The 21884-nt window shown below is 37.2% G+C and overlaps 1 protein-coding gene across 2 annotated transcripts in view; it reads right to left on the bottom strand.

Annotated features, from left to right (window-relative positions):
• CYP39A1 (cytochrome P450 family 39 subfamily A member 1) overlaps positions 1-21884 on the bottom strand; it is a 124226-nt gene that overhangs the window by 12674 nt on the left and 89668 nt on the right. For both annotated transcript variants that reach the window (XM_078155332.1, XM_020993943.2), the window contains 2 exons: positions 12164-12259; positions 11110-11198 (listed from right to left, as the gene is read on the bottom strand). In XM_078155332.1, the coding sequence (XP_078011458.1) occupies positions 11110-11198; positions 12164-12259 (185 nt within the window). The remainder of the gene's footprint in view (positions 1-11109; positions 11199-12163; positions 12260-21884) is intronic.

Raw genomic sequence — 21884 nt, 5'->3', positions numbered from 1 at the left:
AGAATGCATCCAGAAGAGGGTGACCAAGATGATGAGGGAATGTGCCACATGAATAATGGCTAAAGGAAACAGATATTTAACCTATGGGACCAAAGCCATATGTAGAATATAATAGCTTTCTTTAAGTATAGGAAAGACTGACAATGAAAAAGGAATATATTTGTTCTGATTGGGTCCATGGCACAATGGGCAGATGTTGAAGAGAAGTCAATTTAGGCAGCTGCAAAGAAACATTTCCAACTAACTGAGATATCCCAAAGCAGAATGGCCTAACTCTTGAGGTCGTGGGTTTCCCCTTATTAGAAGTCCACAAGCAGAGGATGGAGGACTACTTTCTGGGATAATTTAAAGGAGATGCCTGTTCAGGCATAGGATGAATTACAGGGTCTTTGGCATTCTGTGTGATTCTTTAATGGGTATGACTGAATCACTGACCTTTAGTGAATTCAATTCAACAAATACTTACTGCATTCCTACTATATACAAGGCACTATACTAGATGCTGTAATGGATATAAAGACAAATAAAGTAAGCACCTGTCTCTAAAGAGTTTTTACTTTAATATAAGATATAACATGTATACACAAATAGTTATAACAGAAATGCTATGTATCTTTTTTCTCCATAAGGAAGGCGACCCAGATTCTAGTCTTGGCCTTGTCACTATCTAGCTATGTCAGCTAAGGAATGTGAATTAATCTCCTTTGGTCTTAGTTTGATTTTCTATAAAGTAAAGAGATTGGAATAGACTATTTCCAAAATCTTTAAAATTCTAAGATTCTAGAGAAAGCACAAAGTGCTATGGTAATATAAAGGTAGAAAAATAATTTCCAGATTTTTTTGATGGGAGATGAGATGGTTCATAGCTTCATGGAAGGAGTGACATTTAAGCTAGACCCTGAATGATGGATGGGATGGCAACAGGTAGAGATGAGAGGAAGGACATTTAAGTCATAAGAAATGGTATGAGTAAAAGTCTGAAGATAGAAATGATCAGGATATATTGAGATAGCATGGGGTGGTGGACAGAAGACTGGACTGGAAGTCAAGATCCCTGGGTTCTAATTCTGGCACTGCCACTAATTATCTAGGTGGCCTTAGACAAACCAATTAAACTCTATATGCCTCAGTTTACTCATCTAGAAGTGAAAATAGTGGCAATCTTTTTTTTTTTTTGGCTAGGCAATGGGGTTAAGTGACTTGCCCAAGGTCACACAGCTAGTTAAGTGTTACGTGTCTGAGGCCAGATTTGAACTCAGGTCATTCTGAATTCAGGGCTAGTGCTCTATCCACTGCGCCACCTAGCTGCCCCTATAATTTTTTTGGTTTTGAGGCAATTGGGGTTAAGTGACTTGCCCAGGGTCACACAGCTAGTAACTGTTGAGTGTCTGAGGCTGGATTTGAACTCTGGTACCCCTGACTCCAGGGCCGGTGCTCTATCCACTGCACCACCTAGCTGCTCCAAATAGTGGCAATCTTGACAGGACAACTTCAGAATGGAACTCCATACAGAGGAGTGGAAAGCTTGACTGGTACCCTAGATTTGGAAAAAGTAGATTCCAAAGGGTTCAGAGAAAGGATGGATAGGGTATAACCATATAACATTTTAAAAATTATGAAAAGCTCTCAAGAATGAAATTGTGAAGACACAAGCATACATTGTTCTGATAAAAAGATAAAGATAGAACTATACAGAGAGACTGATGTAGCTTGTCAGGGATCATAATGACCCAAATAGATTTTTTTTTTAAAGTACATAAGACTATGGAAATAAGGCCAAGTAACTAAGAATGATTACAACATAGAAGCATGGCAACTAAACAGTTCAGTGGATGAAGCCCTGGGTCTGGACTAAGGAAGATGTGAGTTCAAATCTGTCTTCAGGTACTTACTAGATATATGACCCTGGACAAGTCATTTAACTTCAATCTGTCTCAGTTTCCTCAGTTGCAAAAACAAGAATCATAATAGTACCCACCACTGGGTTGTTATGAAGATCAAATGAGATGATATTTAGAAAGCATTTAGCACAGTGCCTGGCATGCGGCAGATGCTTAATAAAATGGTTGTTCCCTTCCCCTCACCCTCCTTCCTTCAGTGGCACAGCCTCTGTATTAAGGATAAAAGGAAAAATAAACGTTATACAATTTTTGATAGCTGTGAGGAGTTCAAAGCCTGTACAAATGGGTCTTAATGTAGGGGCTTTATTTCCATGATATGGAAAAGACTGAAATTTATTAAGTACAAGAGTCATTCCACAGCTGATCAATGATTAAAGGCTATAACACTTCCAGAGTGTGCCTGGGTACTCTTCTTTGAAGAGAATGAGGAAGAGAGATATCTCACCATCAAAATTTGTCTTCAAAGCTCTGTTAGGACTTAAATTCAAGTCCTTGGTTCTTAGCACACTGGAAAAAATGCAAGGTTTTTATCTAACAAACACATTTCTGAGCAAGCTTATGCAAGTTACTCCCACTGTGCCTTGGTGCCCAGGCTTCAACAGCTGCAAGTTCATAACAGTACTTTTCAGAACAAAATGTGCTTGCTGGATATACCATAGGCAATATCTTCTGACTCACTAAGTATTTTGTGCATGAGATAATCAATCAGCTTTTAATGGACAGAAGACAAATGGATGCAATTTTCTGGGGATTAGAACAAGGGGTAGTTGGTTCTGCATGTTTAGTGGAAAGATTTGTCTTCCCATACTTACTCCAAGTGAGGTCACTTTCTTTCCTAAACAATCTTCATTTTCTTTGCCTGTCTCCAAGAATGGAAAGTCCCATGGGTTGGTTATTTAAAGTTTAAGCGGATGGCAATATTGTAGTTATCCCTTGTTTAGCAGAAATTCACTTAGTGAAATTGTGAACTTGAGAAATTTGTAAATTGTCACCAATTTACTCAAAAGAAGAGCCACTCTTGATCTTGCAGAGTCTAGGGTTCCTTTACCTTGTTCCTACTGCTACTGACTCAAGTGTCTCAGCTCCTTCTATATTATGATACATTGACAAATTCAGGCAATCTGACAATAATTAGCGCTTTGTCAATCTCCAAAAATATGTTATTTTGATGTGCTACCAGTATTCAATCAGATCCTTATAATAAATAATAAATATGAATGGTCTACTTATTTATTGATAGCTATTGGACACGACCATATTTCATGTACAATTTACAAGCGAGGATTGGGCATTTCAATCTTCAGTCTAATGTGCTATTTCCCAACCAAAGATACTGTCAGAAAGTTTTCAGTTGTTATTAATTAAAAATATCTGAAAAGGGGAGATTGAGTTAAGCAATGAGAAAAAAAACTAATACATGATATGCTACTTTGAGGTTTATAGAAAATCTTAACCAAATTGTAAAAACTTCAAAGATTGCCAAGGGGATAACATGAGGTACCCAAAGAAGCAGGTACCAAATGACCAAAGTTTCTGTTTTCATACACTATTTTCACACTCAATATTGGGCACTGAGAATAATGAAAGGAGGGGAGACCAAGAGGCTACTTATTTTGAGCAAAACCTAGTATTATTGTCAATTCTTTGCATAACATTGTTCCTTTAAAAAATAGAACATTTGATTTAGACGTGATTTGAAAATCTTTGGTAAGTTTGATGTACTATTTTGAGATCATTAAGTGAGGTCCTAGAATATCAATAATGTACTTTAATAAAGAGGAGCTCTAGAGACTGGACTAATTTAGCTACAAAAAAAGGAGTCAAAGGCAATTCACCAAGCTAAAGATGTTTAGTGAGCTTGGAAAATCTTTGAGATACTCTCATGTTTAAGGAAAGATTATTTTTCCTTTAAAAAAAAAAGTACACCTTCTGGTGTCAAGATGGCAGAGTGAGGAAGGAACCCTCTGAAGCCCTCCCAAATTCCCCTCCAAACACCTAGAAAACTGCCTCAGAATTGATGGAGGAGCAGGAGAGGTCTGTCTCACTGGGGTGGGAGAGGAGTGAAGTCCAAGAAAAGTAGCAGCAAATGGCCTCACACAAGGGGGCCTGCTCAGGGCTCCAGGCCAGAGGTAGTCCACCTGTGAGGCTCTGCACTCCTGCAAACCAGCAGCCCCCAACACAAGTGAACAGTCTGTGCAGTACAGCAAAGCCTCACCCCAGGGACCACCCTCCCCAGCACAGGCCACCAGCTAGGCCTTGACCCCCTTGCTAACCAGTGTTGGGGCCCCGCACGGGAGCTGCACAGGTGAAGGACTTTGTTTCTGTGGTAACACAGAAGTAGGACCCCATTCCTTGGGCAAATCAGCAACAGGATCACTCTTCCATGGCTATATCAACCCAGTAGCAAGGCCCCACTCCTGCAGCAGGGCAGCAGCTAAGCCCCACACCCAGGTGAGGCCAACAGGGAGCTCCCCCACCCCAGTACAAGTCAGGAGGAAAGCCCACCCTCCAGTGAAAGCAAGTGCCTAAGCTCTGAAGCTCAGTGAAAGCCAGAGTAAGACCCAGAGCCCCAGCACAAAAAGCTTGGGACAGTGTAGGACTACAGTCCAACTCTCACATAAAAACACCAAGTCACAAAAGAGGCAGAAAAAATAAGCAAAAAAACCCCAACAAACAAAAGAAAACCTTAACTATAGAAAGTTACTATGGTGAGAGGGAGGATCAAGGCATAAACTTAGAAGAGGGCAATAGTGTCAAAATGGTTACTTGTGAATCCTCAAAGAAAAATGTAATTTGGTCTCAGGCCCCAAAACAAGTCCTGGAAGAGCTTAAAAAGGATTTTAAAAGGCAAATTAGAAAGGTAAAAGAAAAATTGGGAAAAGAAATAAGATTAATGCAACAGAATCACGAAAAAGAGTCAACAGCATGGGAAAAAAGTATACAAAAATTTATCAAGGAAAATAACTCCCTAAAAAATAGAATTGGCCAAATGGAAAAGGAAGAACAAAAGCTCACTGAAGAAAATAATGACTTAAAAATCAGAATTGAACGAGTGGAAGCTAATGTCTCTATGGGACATAAAGATATGATAAAACAAAAACAAAAAGTAAAAAAAATGTGAAATTTCTCATTGAAAAAACAAGTGACCTAGAAAAGAGATCCAGGAGAGATAATATAAGAATTATTGGACTACCTGAAAGCTATGATTAAAAAACAACAACAACAACAAAAAAACCCTGGACAACAACTTTCAATAAATTATCAAAGAAACCTGCCCAGATAAATAAATTAATTTATTTTAGGTTTCAATATTCACTTCCATAAGATTTTGAGTTCTAAATTTTCTCTCCTTATCTCCCCAAGACAGAGCATGCAATCTGATACAGGCCCTACATATACATTCATGTTGAACGTATTTTCATAGTCATGTTGTAAATAAGAATTAGAATGAACGAGAGGAACCACAAGAAAGAAGAAACAAAAAAAAAAAGAGCAAACAGTATGCTTCCATCTGCATTCAGATTCCATAGTTCATTTTCTGGATGTGGACAGCATTTTCCATCATTAGTCTTTTGGAGTTGTCTTAGATCCTTGCATTGCTAAGAAGAGGTAAGTCTATCAAAGTTGGTCATTGCACAATGTTGCTGTTACTGTGAACAATGTTCTCCTGGTTATGCTCTCTTCCCTCAGCATCATTCCATACAAATCTTTCCATGTTTTTCTGAAGTCTGCCTGCTCATCATTGCTTATAGCACAGTAGTATTTCATTACAGTCATATACCACAATTTGTTCAGCCATTCCCCAATTAATGAGCATTCTCTCAAATTCCAATTCATGGCCACCACAAAAAGAGCTGCTATAAATATTTTTGTACATGTGGGCCCTTTTCCCATTTGGATGATCTCTCTGGGATACAAGCCTAGAAGTGCTATTGCTGGGTCAAAAGGTATGCACACTTTTATAGCCCTTTGGGCATAGTTCCAAATTGTTCTCTAGAATGGTTAGATCAGCTCACAACTCCACCAACAATGCATTAGTGTTCTAATTTTCCCACATCTCCAACATGTATCATTTTCCTGTTTTGTCATGTTAGCCAATCTGATAGGTGCGATGTGGTACCTCAGAGTTGTTTTGATTTGCATTTCTCTGATCAATAGTGATTTAGAGCATTTTTTCATATGACTATAGAAGCTTTAATTTCTTCATCTGAAAACTGCCTGTTTATATACTTTGACCATTTATCAATTGGGGAATGACTTGTATTCTTACAAATTTGACTCAGTTCTCTACAGATTTGAGAAATGAGGCCCTTTACAACCAGAGACACTGGTTGTAAAAATTCTTTCCCAGCTTTTCTGCTTCCTAATTTTGGTTATATTGGCTTTGTTTGTGTAAAAACTTTTCAATTTAATGAAATCAAGATTATCAATTTTGTATTTCATAATATTCTCTATCTCTTGTTTGGTCATAAAGTCTTCTGTTCTCCATAAATCTGACAAGTAAACTATTCCTTGCTCTCCTAATTTGCTTATCGTATCAGCTTTTTTATCTAAATTAGGTACCCATTTTGACTTTATCTTGGTATACGGTGTAAGATGTCAGTCTATGCCAGTTTCTGCCATACCATTCTCCAGTTTTCCCAGCAGTTTTTGTTAAATAGTGAGTTCTTATCCCAGAAGCTGGAGTCTTTGTGTTTATCAAACAGTAGATTATTATAGTCATTGACTATTGGGTCTTACATACCTAACCTATTCCACTGATCCACCACTCTATTTCTTAGCCAGTGCCATGTAGTTTTAATGGTTGCTGCTTTAAAATACAACTTAGGATCTCTGCCCAAATAAATTAGAACCAGAGGGCAAAATAGAAATTGAAAGAATCCACTGATCACTGTCTCAAAGAGATCCCAAAATGAAAACTCCCAGGGACATCACAGCCAAATTCCAGAGCTCACAGATCAAGGAGAACGTAGTGCAAGCAGCCAAAAAGGAAACAATTCAAAGATCGTGGAGCTACAGTTAGGATTACACAGGATTTGGCAGCTTCCACATTAAAGAGCTAGAGGGCTTGAAATATCATATGCCGGAAGGCAAAGGAGTTAGGATTACAACCAAGAATCACCTACCCAGCAAAACTGACTATAGTCTTTCAGGGGGAAAAAGGATATTTAACAAAATAGAGAACTTTCAAGCATTCCTAATTAAAAGACCAGAGCTGAATAAAAAATTTGACCTCCAAATACAAGACTCAAGGGAAAAACAAAAAGGTGAAAAAGAAACAAGAAAGAGAAAACATAAGAGATTCAATAAATTTAAACTTTATATTTCTATGTTGCAAGATAATATTTATAACTCTTAACAATTATGCAGACAGAGTGTACAGACATAGGGTAACTTTTACGGGATGATATCCCCAAAAACAAAATAAAGGGGTGAGAAAGAAAACTGCACTGGAAGGAGGGGGGAGATTGAATAGGGTAAATTATCCCACATAAAAGAGGCATGAATAAAACGGAGGGAAAGATAGGGGGGTGGTGAGCAAAACTTAAATTTTACTCTCATCAAAACTGGCTCAAAGAGAGAATAACATAGACACTCAGTTGGATACAGAAATCTATCTTACCCTACAAGGAAGTAAATAGAGACAGGGATAATATAACGGAGAAGAGGGATTGATAAAAGGAAGGGTATATTGGGGAAGGTGGTATTCAGATACTTGTGAGGAGGCAAAGGGTGAAAGACAAGAGAGAGAAAGAGAGGGATAAACAAGTAAAAAATAGCATAGAAGGAAATACACAGTTAGTTATCATACCTATAAATGTGAATAGGATGAACTCACCCATAAAATGGAAATGGAGAGTAAAATGGATTAAAAACCAGAATCCTACAATATGTTGTTTACAAGAAACACATCTGAAGCAGAGAGGTACACATAGAGTAAAGGTAAGGGGCTGGAGAAGAATCTATTATGCTTCAGCTGTGGCAAAGAAAGCAGGGATAGCAATCATGACCTCAAAAACAGCAAAAGCAAAAATAGTTCTAATTAAGGAGATAAAGAAGGAAACTATATCTTGCTGAAAAGTACCACGAACAATGAAGTCATATCAATATTAAATATTTATGCACCAAATGGTATACCATCCAAATTTTTGAAGAAGTTGAATGAGTTACATGAGGCAATAGATAATAAAACTATACTAGTGGGGACTTCAACTTTCCCCTCTCAGAACTAGATACATCTAACAAAAAATAAACAAGGAAGAAGTTAAGGAAGTGAAAAAAATTCTGTAAAAGTTAGATATAATAGCTCCTTGGAGAAAACTGAATGGGAATAGAAAGAAATATACCTTTCCTCAGCAGTCCATGGCACCAACACAAAAACTATATGAAACCTCATAACCAAATGCAGAAAACAAGAAATGGTAAATGTATCCTTTTTAGAACAGAATGCACAAAAAAATTATATTCAATAATGGATAATGGAAAGACAGATGAAAAATCAACTGGAAATTAAACAATCTAATCTTTAAAAAAAATATGGGTCAAAGAACAAATTATAGAAACAATTGATAATTTCATTAAAGAAAATGATAACAATGAGACAACATAAACAACATCATCCTAAAAAAACACATGAGGCAAAGAACAAATTATAGAAACAATTGATAATTTCATTAAAGAAAATGATAACAATGAGACAACATGCCAAAATTTATGGGATGCAGCCAAAGTAGTATTTAGGGGAAAATTTATATCTCTAATTGCTTACATCAGTAAAATAGAGAAAATGCAGATAGATCATAGGAATAAATGGAGCTTACTTTAAAATGATAAGTAATATTTATCTTAAACCATCAGCAATCATTATTTATAAAGGAGATAAGCCAGAAGCCTTCACAATACAATTAGGGGTGAAACAAGGACGACCATTATCACCTCTATTATTTAATATTGTACTAAAAATGTTAGCTATAGTAATAAGACAAGAAAAAGGAATTAAAGGAATTAGAATAGGCAATCAGGAAACAAAACTATCACTGTCTCTGATGATATGATGTTACATTTAGAAAATCCTAGAAAATAAGCTAAAAAAAACTACTTGAAATTATTAACAACTTTAACAAAGTTGCAGGATACAAAACATACTCACATAAATCATCGGCACTTACAAATATTACCAACAAAGTCCAGCAGCAAGGGATAGGAAAAGAAATTCCATTTAAAATAACTTTAGACAATATAAAATACTTGGGAGTCTACCTACCAAGATAGACCCAGGAACTATATGAACACAACTATAAAACACTTTTCACACAAATAAAGTCAGATCTAAACAACAAAAAGAATATTAAGTGTTCATGGGCAGGTTGAGCCAATATAACAAAAATGACAGTTCTACCTAAATTAATCTATTTATTTGGTGCCATACCAAACTATCAAAAAATTATTTTATAAAGCTAGACAAAATAATAACAAAATTCATCCAGAAGAACAAAAGCTCAAAGATATCAAGGGAATCAATGAAAAAAAAATATGGAAGAAGATGGTCTAGTCACAGCAGATCTCAAACTGTGTTATAAAGTGGTAATTATCAAAACAATCTAGTACCAGCTAAAAAATAGAGTGGTGGATCAGTGGAACAGAGTAATTACAAATTACATTATAGTAAATGACCATAGTAATCTAGTACATGATAAACCCAAAGATCCAAGCTTTTGGAACAAAAACTCATTATTTGACAAGAACTGCTAAGAAAATTGGAAAACTGTATGGCAGAAACTAGGTATAGATCAACATCTCAAACCTTATACCAAGACAAGGACAAAACAATTTACACATAAAGGGTAATTTCAATGATATAAAATTTAAAAGTTTTTGCACAAACAAAACCAATGAAACCAAAATTATAAGGAAAGCAGAAAACTGGGGGAAAATTTTACAAGTATCTCTGATAAAGGCCTAATTTCTCAAATATACAGAGAACTGAGTCAGATGTATAAACATACAAGTCATTCTCCAACTGATAAATGGTCAAAGCATATGAACAAGCAGTTCTAAGACAAAAAAATCAAAGCTACTTATAGTTATGTGAAAAAATGCTCTAAATCAGTATTGATAGGAGAAATAAACATTAACTCAAGTACCACCTCATACATATCAGAGTGGCTAATATGACTAAAAAGGAAAATGCTGGATGTTGGAGAATACTTGAGAAAACTGGAAAACTAATGTACTGTTTGTAAAGTTGTGAACTGATCCAACATTTCTGGAGAGGAATTTGGAACTATGCTTAAATGGCTATATTCAAAAGACATCCAAAAAAAGTGAAAAGGACCTATCTGGACAAAAATATTTATAGCAGTTCTTTTTGTGGTGTCTAAGAATTGGAAATCAGAGGGATACTCATCAATTGGGGAATGGCTAAACAAGCTGTAGTATATGACTGTAATGGAATATTACTGTGCTATAAGAAATGACAAGCAGGATGATTTCAGAAAAACCTGGGAAGACTTACATAAACTGATGCATGGTGAACCAGGGGAACACTGTATACACTAATGGCAATATCGCTTAATGAAGAACTGTGAATGACTTAGCTATTCTCAGCAATGCAATGATCGAAGACAATCCTAAAGGACCAATGATGATGCATACTATCTGCCTCCAGACAAAGAACTGATATTGACTGAATACAGACTGAGGCATGCTATTTTTTACTTTCTTTTTTAAAATTTTTTTCCTTTTATTTGAGTCTTCTTGTACAAAATGACCAATATGGAAACGTTTTACATACTTTTTTAAGAGTGCAGCTAAACTTATTTATGAATTGTAAGGTCACTGAAGGCAGAGACCAAATCTAATTTACTTTTGCATTTCCTCAACACCTAGCACAGTGCACTACACATAATAAGAACTTAATAAGTGTTTGATGAATGAATGGATAAATGAATGAATTCTTTTTGAATGAAAGCCTGGTATATGAATCTTGTACATCAATTGTGACTCTAAGTTATGAGATCTTTTTTATCAGAATAAACTTTGGCCAGTGCCAGAAGACAAAAGTGTTGTTATTAACCACTTTCACAAGAAATGAAGTAATCACAATCTATTTAGACTTAAAGTAAAGGAAGATTAAGAAAATGCTCTCCTCAGCTGAGTTATTGTCAACATAATTTCTGAATAAATCCAATCCAGCTGTCTCACTGACCTTCCTGGACATGGGTACTTCCCTCCTCCAAATGCCACAAACCCGTCCAAGAAAGCATTCTTCTCTAAATTTGCCTTTTCCCAACGTTCCTGTGGGAAGAAAACATTTTTTTTTTCTAAGTCAGCCTTGTATAAATAAGCTTAACTTTATTTCTCCAGGCTAAAAATGACCTTGTACAGCTAATCCTTGCATATAAAGTTGCAGTGTTGCTAGTAATTTTTTCCAACCTGTTATTAATATCAGACATAATTATGTTTCTAAAGAATAAATGCATAAATAAAAAAAGATTTTAAAAAAGAATCCTGTTAAGTGGTAATTGTAAATGATAATGTAAATCAACTAAAGAATTAACCTCATAAGAGCAGGAGTATTTATAGCAAAGTTTCAGGCCCCAAAATAAAATCTTCCTCCATTGTAAGCTTGGTAATAAGACACTGGAGGTGGTCAAAGCAAAGGAATTTGAGTCAATACATCTGGATGTCATTTCTGACAGTTGTCTTGAGAGGCAGGAGATGGACTATATGACTCTTTGAGGTTCCCTTCTGGCCTAAAATTACAAAATTCTGAAAGGGAGAGGGCAGAATTTTAAAGTTGACTACAATTTTCCCTAAAAGAATGTGTGTGTGTGTGTGTGTGTGTTTATGTGTGTGTGTGTTGTGTGTGTGTGTGTGTGTGTGTGTGTGTGTGTGTGTGTGTACACCTATGTATGCTGATACTCAATTTCAGCACTATGAAACAGACTGAAGGACATAGGTAGGAGAACACAGAACCAGGCCTATCTGTTTTCTTATCTGCTCCCAAACACAGGTAAATATTCATTTTTGAGTTAGGGAAAAGCTCCTCTCCAATTTGCACATACTGCCCATTCTGAATTTTATGGCCAATCTCTATTATTTGACTGGCATGATACCATTTCTCAAAAATACTTTTGTGGGATGAGCTGAAATTAGAGCGTAAAACCATAACATAATTCGTCGACCAATCACATATGTGAATAATGCAGAACAGAAACTATGACCAAAGCAACAGGACATAAAGAAAGAAGACGACTTACAGGTTTGAACAATTCAGGTTCTGGAAAATATTTTGGATTTCTATGGATCCAAAAAGGAGACATCATTAACATGTCACCAGAAGGAACGGTATAATTCTAAAATAGAAAAAAAAACCCAATTACAAATTATAGACTAATTGTGATGAAAGCTTTCATTTTATATAGATCTTGGTTAATTATAAAATGACAATTCTATTGTGGGTGATGACAAGTTAATCATTTTATTAGAACACCAAGAAGATATTAATTTTTTCTGGACATTGCATCCACCTTTTCACAATTATGCCATCAAAATAACAGCAGACCATACAAACACATACAAGTGTCTAACATCTATCAAAAGTATTTATTATCTAAAACTTCCCTATCAATGTATATGAAGAACTGTGTAGATAGATCCAAAAGTCAAAGTTAAAGGCATTATAAATGATTTTTGGTCTGCTCTAAAAGTAATAAAGTCATTTGCAATAGATACAGAAGTTGTAGGGTAGCGGTTACTCCCAGAGGTGGGGACAACAGCTTCCCTGTCACTGGTGGGGTGGGAGGACACATGTGATCTCTAGGTAATAACAGCGGGAAGCAGCAGCAAATTCCCCCTGTACTGAAACAGAAGCAGTTAGACAGGATGAAAGGAGCCATGCAAAAAGGACAAACAAGAGTTTAAATGAGATGGTAGAGGATTGTTATTATTTTTTTCATTGCAGAGCTATGAAAGACGGACAGAAAGAGTGTCTCCTCCAGAAGTAGGAATGAAGCTAAGCTTTCCTATACAAAGCTTCCTAATTCAGGAAGCCTACCTAGATTGCAGGGATTTTTCCTTGTTCAACACTGACATTACAAAGGGCTTTTATGTTGCTTTTCTGAGACTAGATCTTCCAACCTCACCCAGATTAGAAGTGAAGTGCCTACTCACAGGCTTGATTCCGCTCCTAATTGGCATGGGAGCTTTGATCTGCTTCATATTTGACACTGGACAGCTAGGTGATGCAGTGGATAGAGTGCTGGGCTTGGAGTCAAGAAGGCTCATCTTCCTGAGTTCAAATCTCACCTCAGACATTTACTAGCTGTGTGACCCTGGGAAAGTCATTTAATCCTCAGTTTCCTCATCTGTAAAATTAACTGGAGAAGGAAATGGCAAACCACTCCAGTGTCTTTGCCAAGAAAACACCAAATGGGGTCATGAAATGTTGGACAAGATTGAAACAACTGAACAACAATACTTGACCGGGATCAGCCTGCTCCTCCTTATGTATTGTAGAGTGTGGCAGCCCCTAAATCCGGGGTGCTCACCAAGATGGTGTTGGTGTTGGACTTAGTACAGACACCTGAGTTGCTTAATCCCACTGCAGCTCAGAATTCCTGAATTCAACAGATCCACCAGCTTCAGCCTCACCAACAGCAGGAGTTGCAGGTGTGCCATCACATGTGACATCAGAAAGAGCTTTTAACTAAATACGTTTCACAAAAGACTTTTCTAGAACCAAAGGACATTAGAGCCCTTAAGTTGTTATGCCTTCTGTTTGACCCTGATTAAATAAAAAAATCATGAGAAAATTACTAACCTCACTAAGATATTAATTACACAACTATCATGATTAGTCAAGTCATCAAATGGCATATTCATTCAACCCTGTACAATCTATAAATGCCCTCCATGAAGGGGTTGACCTTAAGCATATCTCACACAAAAAAATTTACTAGTGTTATATAACATTGCTTGCAATTCATCAATGCACCAGCAGTACCAGCAGCTTATGGCTGCAAATGTTCCTATTTTTAAAGGGAAGATCACCATTTCTAGCCCCTAGAAAGGTCCTGGTAACCCCAGCTAGAGGTCACTTTTCCTTCTACAGAATGAAATACTTGACACTTGTTATATCATGCTTGGCAATTTCAGAAGTGGGATATCCAGGGATGCTCCTAGGGAAATTTTAACAAAGATCAAGTTTACATTAGTGTCTTTTACTCACTGGTATCTTAGGATCACAGGTCATAGACCTGGAAGGAACCTAAGAGGTCATTCATTCCAACCTTATTTTTATTAATTTATTTTGATTTCTCAGCAATCACTTCCATAAGCTTTTGAGTTGTAAATTTTTCTCCCTCTCCCTCCCCACCTCCCTCCCCAAGACGGCTCGTACTCTGATATAGGCTCTACATATACATTTCTATTAAGCATATTTTCACATTAGTGATGTTGTAAGGAAGAATTAGAACCAATAGGAGGAACCCTCAGAAAGAAGAAACAAAACAAAACAGAAGAAAAAAATGGCATCTAGTATGCTTCGATCTGTATTCAAACTCCATAGTTCTTCCTTTGGATGTGGATAGCATTTTCCATCACGAGGCCTCTGGAGATGTCTTAGATGCTTCCATTGCTGAGAAGTTTGGTCACCTTCTCACAAAATTAGTCATTGCACAATGTTGCTGTTACTGTGTACAGTGTTTTCCTGGTTCTGCTCACTTCACTCAGCATCAGTCCATACAAGTCTTTACAGGTTTTTCTGAAGTTCGCCTGTTCATCATTGCTTATAGCACAATAGTATTCCATTACAGTCACATACCACAACTTGTTCGGCCCCTGCCTAATTTATAAGCATCCCCTCAATTTCCAATTCTTTGCCACCACAAAAAGAGCTGCTATGAATATTTTTGTACATGTGGGCCCTTTTCCCATTTGTATGATCTCTTTGGGATATAACCCTAGAAGTGCTATTGCTGGGCCACATTTTTATAGCCCTTTGGGCATAGTTCCAAATTGTTCTCCAGAATGGTTAGATCAGTTCACTACTCCACCAACAATGCATTAGTGTTCCAATTTTCCCACATCTTCTCCAATATTTATCATTTTGCTATTGTGTCATGTGGTACCTCAGAGTTGTTTTGATTTGCATTTCTCTAATCAAGAATGATTTAGAGCATTTTTCATGTGACTATAGATGGCTTTAATTTCTTCATCGGAGAACTGCTTGTTCATATCCTTCGACCACTTATCAATTGGAGAATGGATTGTATTCTTACAAATTTGACTTAATTCTCTATATATTTGAGAAATGAGGCCCTTATCAGAGAGACTGGTTGTAAAAATTCTTTCCCAATTTTCTACCTTCCTTCTAATCTTGGTTGCATTGGCTTTGTTTGTGCAAAAACGTTTCAATGTAATGTAATCAAAATTATCCATTTTGCACTTCATAATGTTCTCTCTCTCCTGTTTGGTCATGAATTCTTCTGTTCTCCATAAATCTGACAGGTAAACTATTCCTTGCTCTCTCAGTTTGCTTATAGTATATAGACTTTATATCTAAATCATGAACTCATTCCAATCCCATTTTTTTTTTTTGGCAATTGGGGTTAAGTGTTTTGCCCAGGGTCACATAGCTAGTAAGTGTCAAGTGTTTGGTCTGAGGCTGGATTTGAATTCAGGTCCTCCTGACTTCAGGGCTGGTGCTCTATCCACTGTGCCACCTAGCTGTGCCTCCAACCCTATTTTTTTAAGAGATGAAACAAAGGTGGACTTTTCAAGGGCTATACAGCTAGTAGTATCTGACTGAGGTGGTATCAAACCCAGGTCTTCTTGACTGCCAAGTTCAGCGCTCTATGCACAGGAATTCTTACCCTGAGATCACTGACCTCTAAAGACGCTGGGGAATAGATTTCAAAGGGTCTGTGAACTCAAATAAGAAAAAAAATACATCTTCATTTCAATAAAATCAGTTTCCTTTGTAATCTTATATCACTTGTTTTATTCATTGAGGAGTCTATAACACAATAAAAGGCTAATAACTCCTGCATTACAACAGGTCTCCCATAGCACAGTATACTATTTCCATGTAACTGCTCTTCCTTGCCCAGTTCTCTTTATATCATGTTCCCACAGTGGCAGTTAACAGAGTCTCCCTCCCCAACCCCAAATGGGCTCTGTAACTTATTCTCTCAGGGCCAGGATGACAACGTGATACCTAGCCAGTTCAATAAACTATTCCATGTTAATGTATTTATGGGAAAGGGTTGAAAGACAGCACTATAACACAAGATTATCTGGAGGAGAGTAAGCCTTATTAAAGTCTTGAAATTATATTGTGAAGGTAGCTGCCTACTTCATCTTCACAGATAGTAAGTCATGAGGCTAGCAGATTGGCCTTGGTGGTAGCCACAGCCACCAATCCAGCTGTAAGCATCAGTTTCACTGCAATCTTCTTCTGTTGCTATGAGGAGCTGCTGGGTAAACACAAAATCAAATACTACTATCTTAGAGTTGGAAGGGAGGGGCCTTAAAAGCTCACAAGGTAGCCCATTACATTTTTTTTTGGACAGTAACAATTATAAGATTATTTAAAATACCTAGACACTTTTTATCCTGTCATAGACTATTAGCTCCTTGAGACTAGGGACTGTCTGTTTATTGGCTGCTCTTTGTGTCCCCAGAGCCGAGCACAGTGCTTGGCATGTAGTAGGCACTTAACAAATGCATGTTGACAGCTGACTGACTGACTGACTGACATATTCAGAGAAAATCAAGCTCTTCTTCCTGTAGAAGTGGTATTCCTTGTGGTAAGCAATCACATAGGGTTGGTGAGTAACGACTCTTCCTCCTCTTTCCTCCCCAGCCCTCTTAGTCCCCTACTACCTTTCTGCAGACTGGACAACTTCTCCCTTGAGACATAACTTTCTAATCACTCCCTTGGTTCGAACAAGGAAGTTATAATCATGGCAGATGCCTTTCTATGCCAGTCAAATCAGTTGGCTGCTCAGCTACTACTGCTTACTAACTTGCCCAGGGATGCCCCTAGAGAATGTATTCTTTCCGCCCTAGGAAGTTATTTAAAAATCAATAACTTTTTTAGCTCTAGGAATCATACTTTGACAAATATCACAAGTCTACATCTATCTCTTTTCCTTCCCTGGCTGCTTCCAATCACCCAACTCAAGCACATTCCAGCAATAGTACGTATATAAATTGCAATTTGTTGATAAACAGCTTTATGCCATTTACCAGGTCAAGAAAATGAATTAAACTAACTCAAAAAGGGTAACCAAACTTTTTAAGACAATCAGATTACACCTTTTATAGTGTGGGGAAGCAAAAGATTTGCATTCAGGTACTTCAGCCTCCAGGGAGAGTGTGGGAAATGGGAAGGGGAAGAAATGAAGAGGAGAATTCTGGGAGATCAGGATCTACATCCAGCATCCTGATGTCCTTGGCCATACCCAGAAAAGGCCTTCTACACTATGGACTTTGAAATACTTGATCACATTCCCTCCACTGCCATCTTCTTTTCTCTAGGCCAGGTTAACAACGGAAGGTAATAGTTAGGCTTAGCCACTATGGAGCATACACACAGTAAGGAGAGTATGGAGGTGAGCCTGAGTGCTTATGTCAACAGCCAAATCTAGGTAGGTGTTAATGAACAGAAGAATGAAATGTTGGAACTGCTTCAGTGAAAGGCTCCTCATATAAATATCTAGCAATGATCACATAGAATCAGTAAGGCTTCATCAAGAAGCAGTCATGCCAGACTAATATAATTTCTTTTTTTTGTAATAGTTATGCACGGTTACACATTAGACCATCAGGGAGGTGCTAAAGAGCTAGTTTACCTAGTTTTAAATAAAGCATTTAATTAAAAAGAAAACTTTTGTGGATAATAATACGGATTACTTATTTCTTTTCTTTGTTTAATAAAAAAAATTCCTTAATAAAGGGGAAAAAAAGCAAAAGAAAAGAAAAAAGACTCCTCATTTTCTCAGCCAATTGGTCTCAAACTTAAACAGCGCTTGTCCTCATAACCTTGGATGGATGACTAGTTGCACAAACAAAGGGCCAAAGAAGGGAGAGAACAATCAGAGAAACATAATATGTTAATTGTAAAGAAATCACTTAATACGTGCCTCGGTTTTCTCCTCTGTCAAATGAGTAACGTAATACATGCACTATTTACTTCATAGGAATGCTATGAATGTCAAAGGCAGGGGTGAAGTTAGCTCTGGGCCCTGTTGCAGAAACTCCCAAGGTCAGGTAGTGGACAGCAGTGAAAGCATGCTGTCAGCAAAAGCCATGTGGAAGCTGGAGATACAAGGAGAATACCTACAAGGACACTAGTAACAGCAGTCCTATGACAGTGTGGCTGTGCAGAAGAATTCTGCCGCTGTTTCTACCTGAGGCACAGCTATCAGTTGCAAACGAGAACTATGAAATAAAGAGATCACAGATCTGGGCTTGAAGGGACCCATGAGGTCAATGAGTCTAAACCTTTCATTTTACAGGTGAGTAAACTGAGGCTCAGAGAAAGTGATTTGGCCAAAGTCACAAAGGGAGTGTCAGATGATGTTGAAAAAAAATCACAAGTGGGGCATAATAGCAAAAATAAGGTGAAAAAGGGATAAGGAAAAGGAAAGAAATTAGATGGTATCAACATGTCTACTCTGCCTTCCCTAAAGACTACAGTATTAGAGGCAGTATAGCTTAATGGATCTATCTGGCCGGCCTCTGGGTCAAGATCATTTGAGTTCAAGTCTTATCTTTGACACATACAGGCTTTGTGACTCTAAGGAAGTCATTTCCTTTCTTAATGCATTTAGGCAAGTCTCAAGGCCATAAACTGCATAAATTGCCTAGCGAAATTGGTAGAGGACATTTCCCCACTGTGGATCTCCCTATATTCATGAAATCACAGAAGTGGAGAAAAATTTTTAAAAAGTGAGGTGGGGAAGGAGGTATCCTATAGAAGGATATGACAGAAGGAAGAATAGTTCTATGAGGGAAAAGTAGTAGAAAGAAATCTTTCTAGGGAAGACTGACGAGAAGGCATTGGAATCAGGAAGTTCAGTCAGTCTTTTTTCAGTCACATCTGACTCTTTGTGACCCCATTCAGGGTCTTCTTGACAAAGATAATGGAGTGATTTGCCGTTTCCTTCTATAACTCATTTTACAGATGAGGAAACTAAGGCAAACAGGGTTAAGTGACTTGCCCACAGTCACACAGCTAGTAAGTGTCTGAGGCTAGATTTGAATCCAGGAAGATGAGTCTTCCTTACCACAGGCCTACTACTTCATCCACTCTACCACTAGCTGCCCCAGACTTAAATTTAAATATTGCTGTTTCTGATGGATGCTGGATACTTAACTTCTAAGCCACAGTTTCCTCATCTGTAAAAGGAAGGGAAAATGATTCATGCAAATTCAAGTTATACTTATTATTATTACTGCCTAGTAGCCAGAAGCTAGGACTCATATCTCTTGATTCCCCATCTTGGCCTTCATCTATTACACCACACCATTTTCCCCTTGAACTTGTAACAAATTTGTATATGGAGTTTGTAGAGAGTTTTTGCTTGGTGTGTGAGAAAGAATTTTTAAAATCTATTACATATAAATGCATTTATTTTACACGTATGAGTATGAAAGGAGATAAATGTATAACCTACAAAAAAGCTAAAAGCACTTTATGAGTGAAAGGCAGGATAATTGCTACATGATATAAAAGTCTCAGGGTTTATCCTTGTTATGATTTCACTTTGGTTGAAATGACAAAATGCTCACAGCTTTAGTGTGGTGCCAGGCTTAGAAAACTTGCCCCACATAAATTTGGTAAAGACATCATATAGCATTCACTGACTTCACAGCACCTCAAGTTGAAGATGACACAATTTCTCAAAATAATTAATTTCAGAGCATCACAATCATAATTTTTATCAGTTTGTAAGTTTCTTCCAGCTTAAGCAAAATTATAACAAATCAAAAGAACATGCAAGGGGTTTAAAAATATGGTAAATTACAGTTATAATTCTTAATTCTCCACTAAAGTTCTACTCTAATGCCTTATTGAAAGTGACCCTAGAGTTGGGTGTCCTCGACCTTCTTTCTGCCATGGACCCCACTGGCAGTCCTGGTGGAGCCTATGGACCTCTTCTCAGAATAATGTTCCTTGCCTTCATACATAAAAGGAAGTGCTCCATTACAATGAAGAGAATAGTGAAAATAAAGGTGTATTTTTCCCCATCCAAATTCAGAGACTCCTTGAAATATATCCATGGCCCACTGGGAACTCCAGATTAAGAACCACTAGAGGTTATGCCCATGAAATAAAAGCTCTCACAGTCCTTTCCAACCAAGGGAAGCTTTAATTATGAGCCCAGCTACCAACTGTCATCAAAGAATAATCTAGCTAGGTTTGAAAGTGTTAATTTCCTAAAAAATTGGGTTATAGACATTCTTCAGAAAGGGAACTCCAGCTCAGGCACAACCTACTTCAGGAGGCCCTTCCTAGCTGATAACAACCAGTTTCTTGAGTATCTGACAAACAGAGTAGTGAGATGAGCTGAATCTCACTCAAACAGATCTATTTTTTCTTAGAGTAGGAGAGGTATTTAATAAGGACTAGCCAGCTCATAACCTGCAGAAAATCTTCTAGATCAAGATAAATGTGCAAATCTGTCCAAATTTATATATATATATATATGTATGTATACATATATATGTACACACATATATATACAGATATATATCTTCCTCTTGCATATATGTATATCTATCTACATGTATGTGTGTGTGCATATATATATATCCATATATATATATATATATCCATATATATATATATCCATAATATATATATATATATATATATATATATATATATATATATATATATATCTGTCTACCTATTTATCTACACATGTATATTTTGAAAGTATGATTTTTAACAATAAGGCTGGCCAGACATGGTGACATGGCTCTGTAATCCCTGTTGCTACAAAGGCTGAGGCTGATGAATCTCTTGATCTCAGAAATTCTGAGCTGCACAGGCCTAATGCTGATCAGACATGCCCACTAAGTTCAGCGTCAATATGGTGGCCTGGCAAGTGGGGAGCAATCATGCTGCCTAAGGAGAGACAAACAAGTCCAGGTGGGAAACTGAGCAGATCAAAGATTTTTGCCAATCTGCAGAGGGATCTGGCCTGTGAATGGCCACCGTACTGCCACTCTGAAAGAGACAGGGAGACCTAATCTAAACCCCCCCCCCAAAAAAAAACCATACACGGGCAATATGAATGAATGAATGAATGAATGGTCGCCATTGCATTATTAAATAATGCATCTAGTCTGAATAATAAAAGCACCTACTTTCCAAGGTTGTTTTGAGGATAAAATGATACAATGTCTATAACTTACAAACCTTAAAGTGCTATATAAATGCTAGTAATTGTCATTATTATCATCATCTATTAAATAACGCATCTAGTCTGAAGCTGAGAAAGAACAAACTAGACAGAGAGGAGGTTCAGATTCAAGATGTTAAGATGACTCCTCAGCTCCCTCTGGGGTTTAGATGAAAAATTTCATCATATACATATTTGCAGTTTTATTACATATATTCTATTTGGGGTATGCTACCCCCTTTTTTAAAGTTTAAGACAGGCATGTCCCATATTTTAACCCCCAAAAATGTAACTAACAAGATACTCTAAGACCTGATGCCTTTTTTGGAGATAGTGGATAGGAGGAGGTGGAGCAGTGCACAGAGTTCCAGGCCTAGAGTCAGGAAGACTCATCTTCCTGAGTTTAAATCTGGCCTCAGACACATACTAGCTGCATGACCTTGGGCAAGTCACTTAACCCTTTTTGCCTCAGTTTTATCATTGTAAAATGAGCTGGAGAAGGAAAGAACACCCCAAATGGGGTCACAAAGAGTAGTACATGACTGAAAAAATGACTGAACAA

This window comes from Phascolarctos cinereus, unplaced genomic scaffold, assembly GCF_003287225.1.
Source record: "Phascolarctos cinereus isolate Bilbo 61053 unplaced genomic scaffold, phaCin_HiC Scaffold_5;HRSCAF=322, whole genome shotgun sequence".
Lineage (NCBI taxonomy): Eukaryota > Metazoa > Chordata > Mammalia > Diprotodontia > Phascolarctidae > Phascolarctos > Phascolarctos cinereus.
The sequence above is the reverse complement of the archived record's forward strand: the minus strand, read 5'-3'. Positions and strand labels throughout refer to the sequence as shown.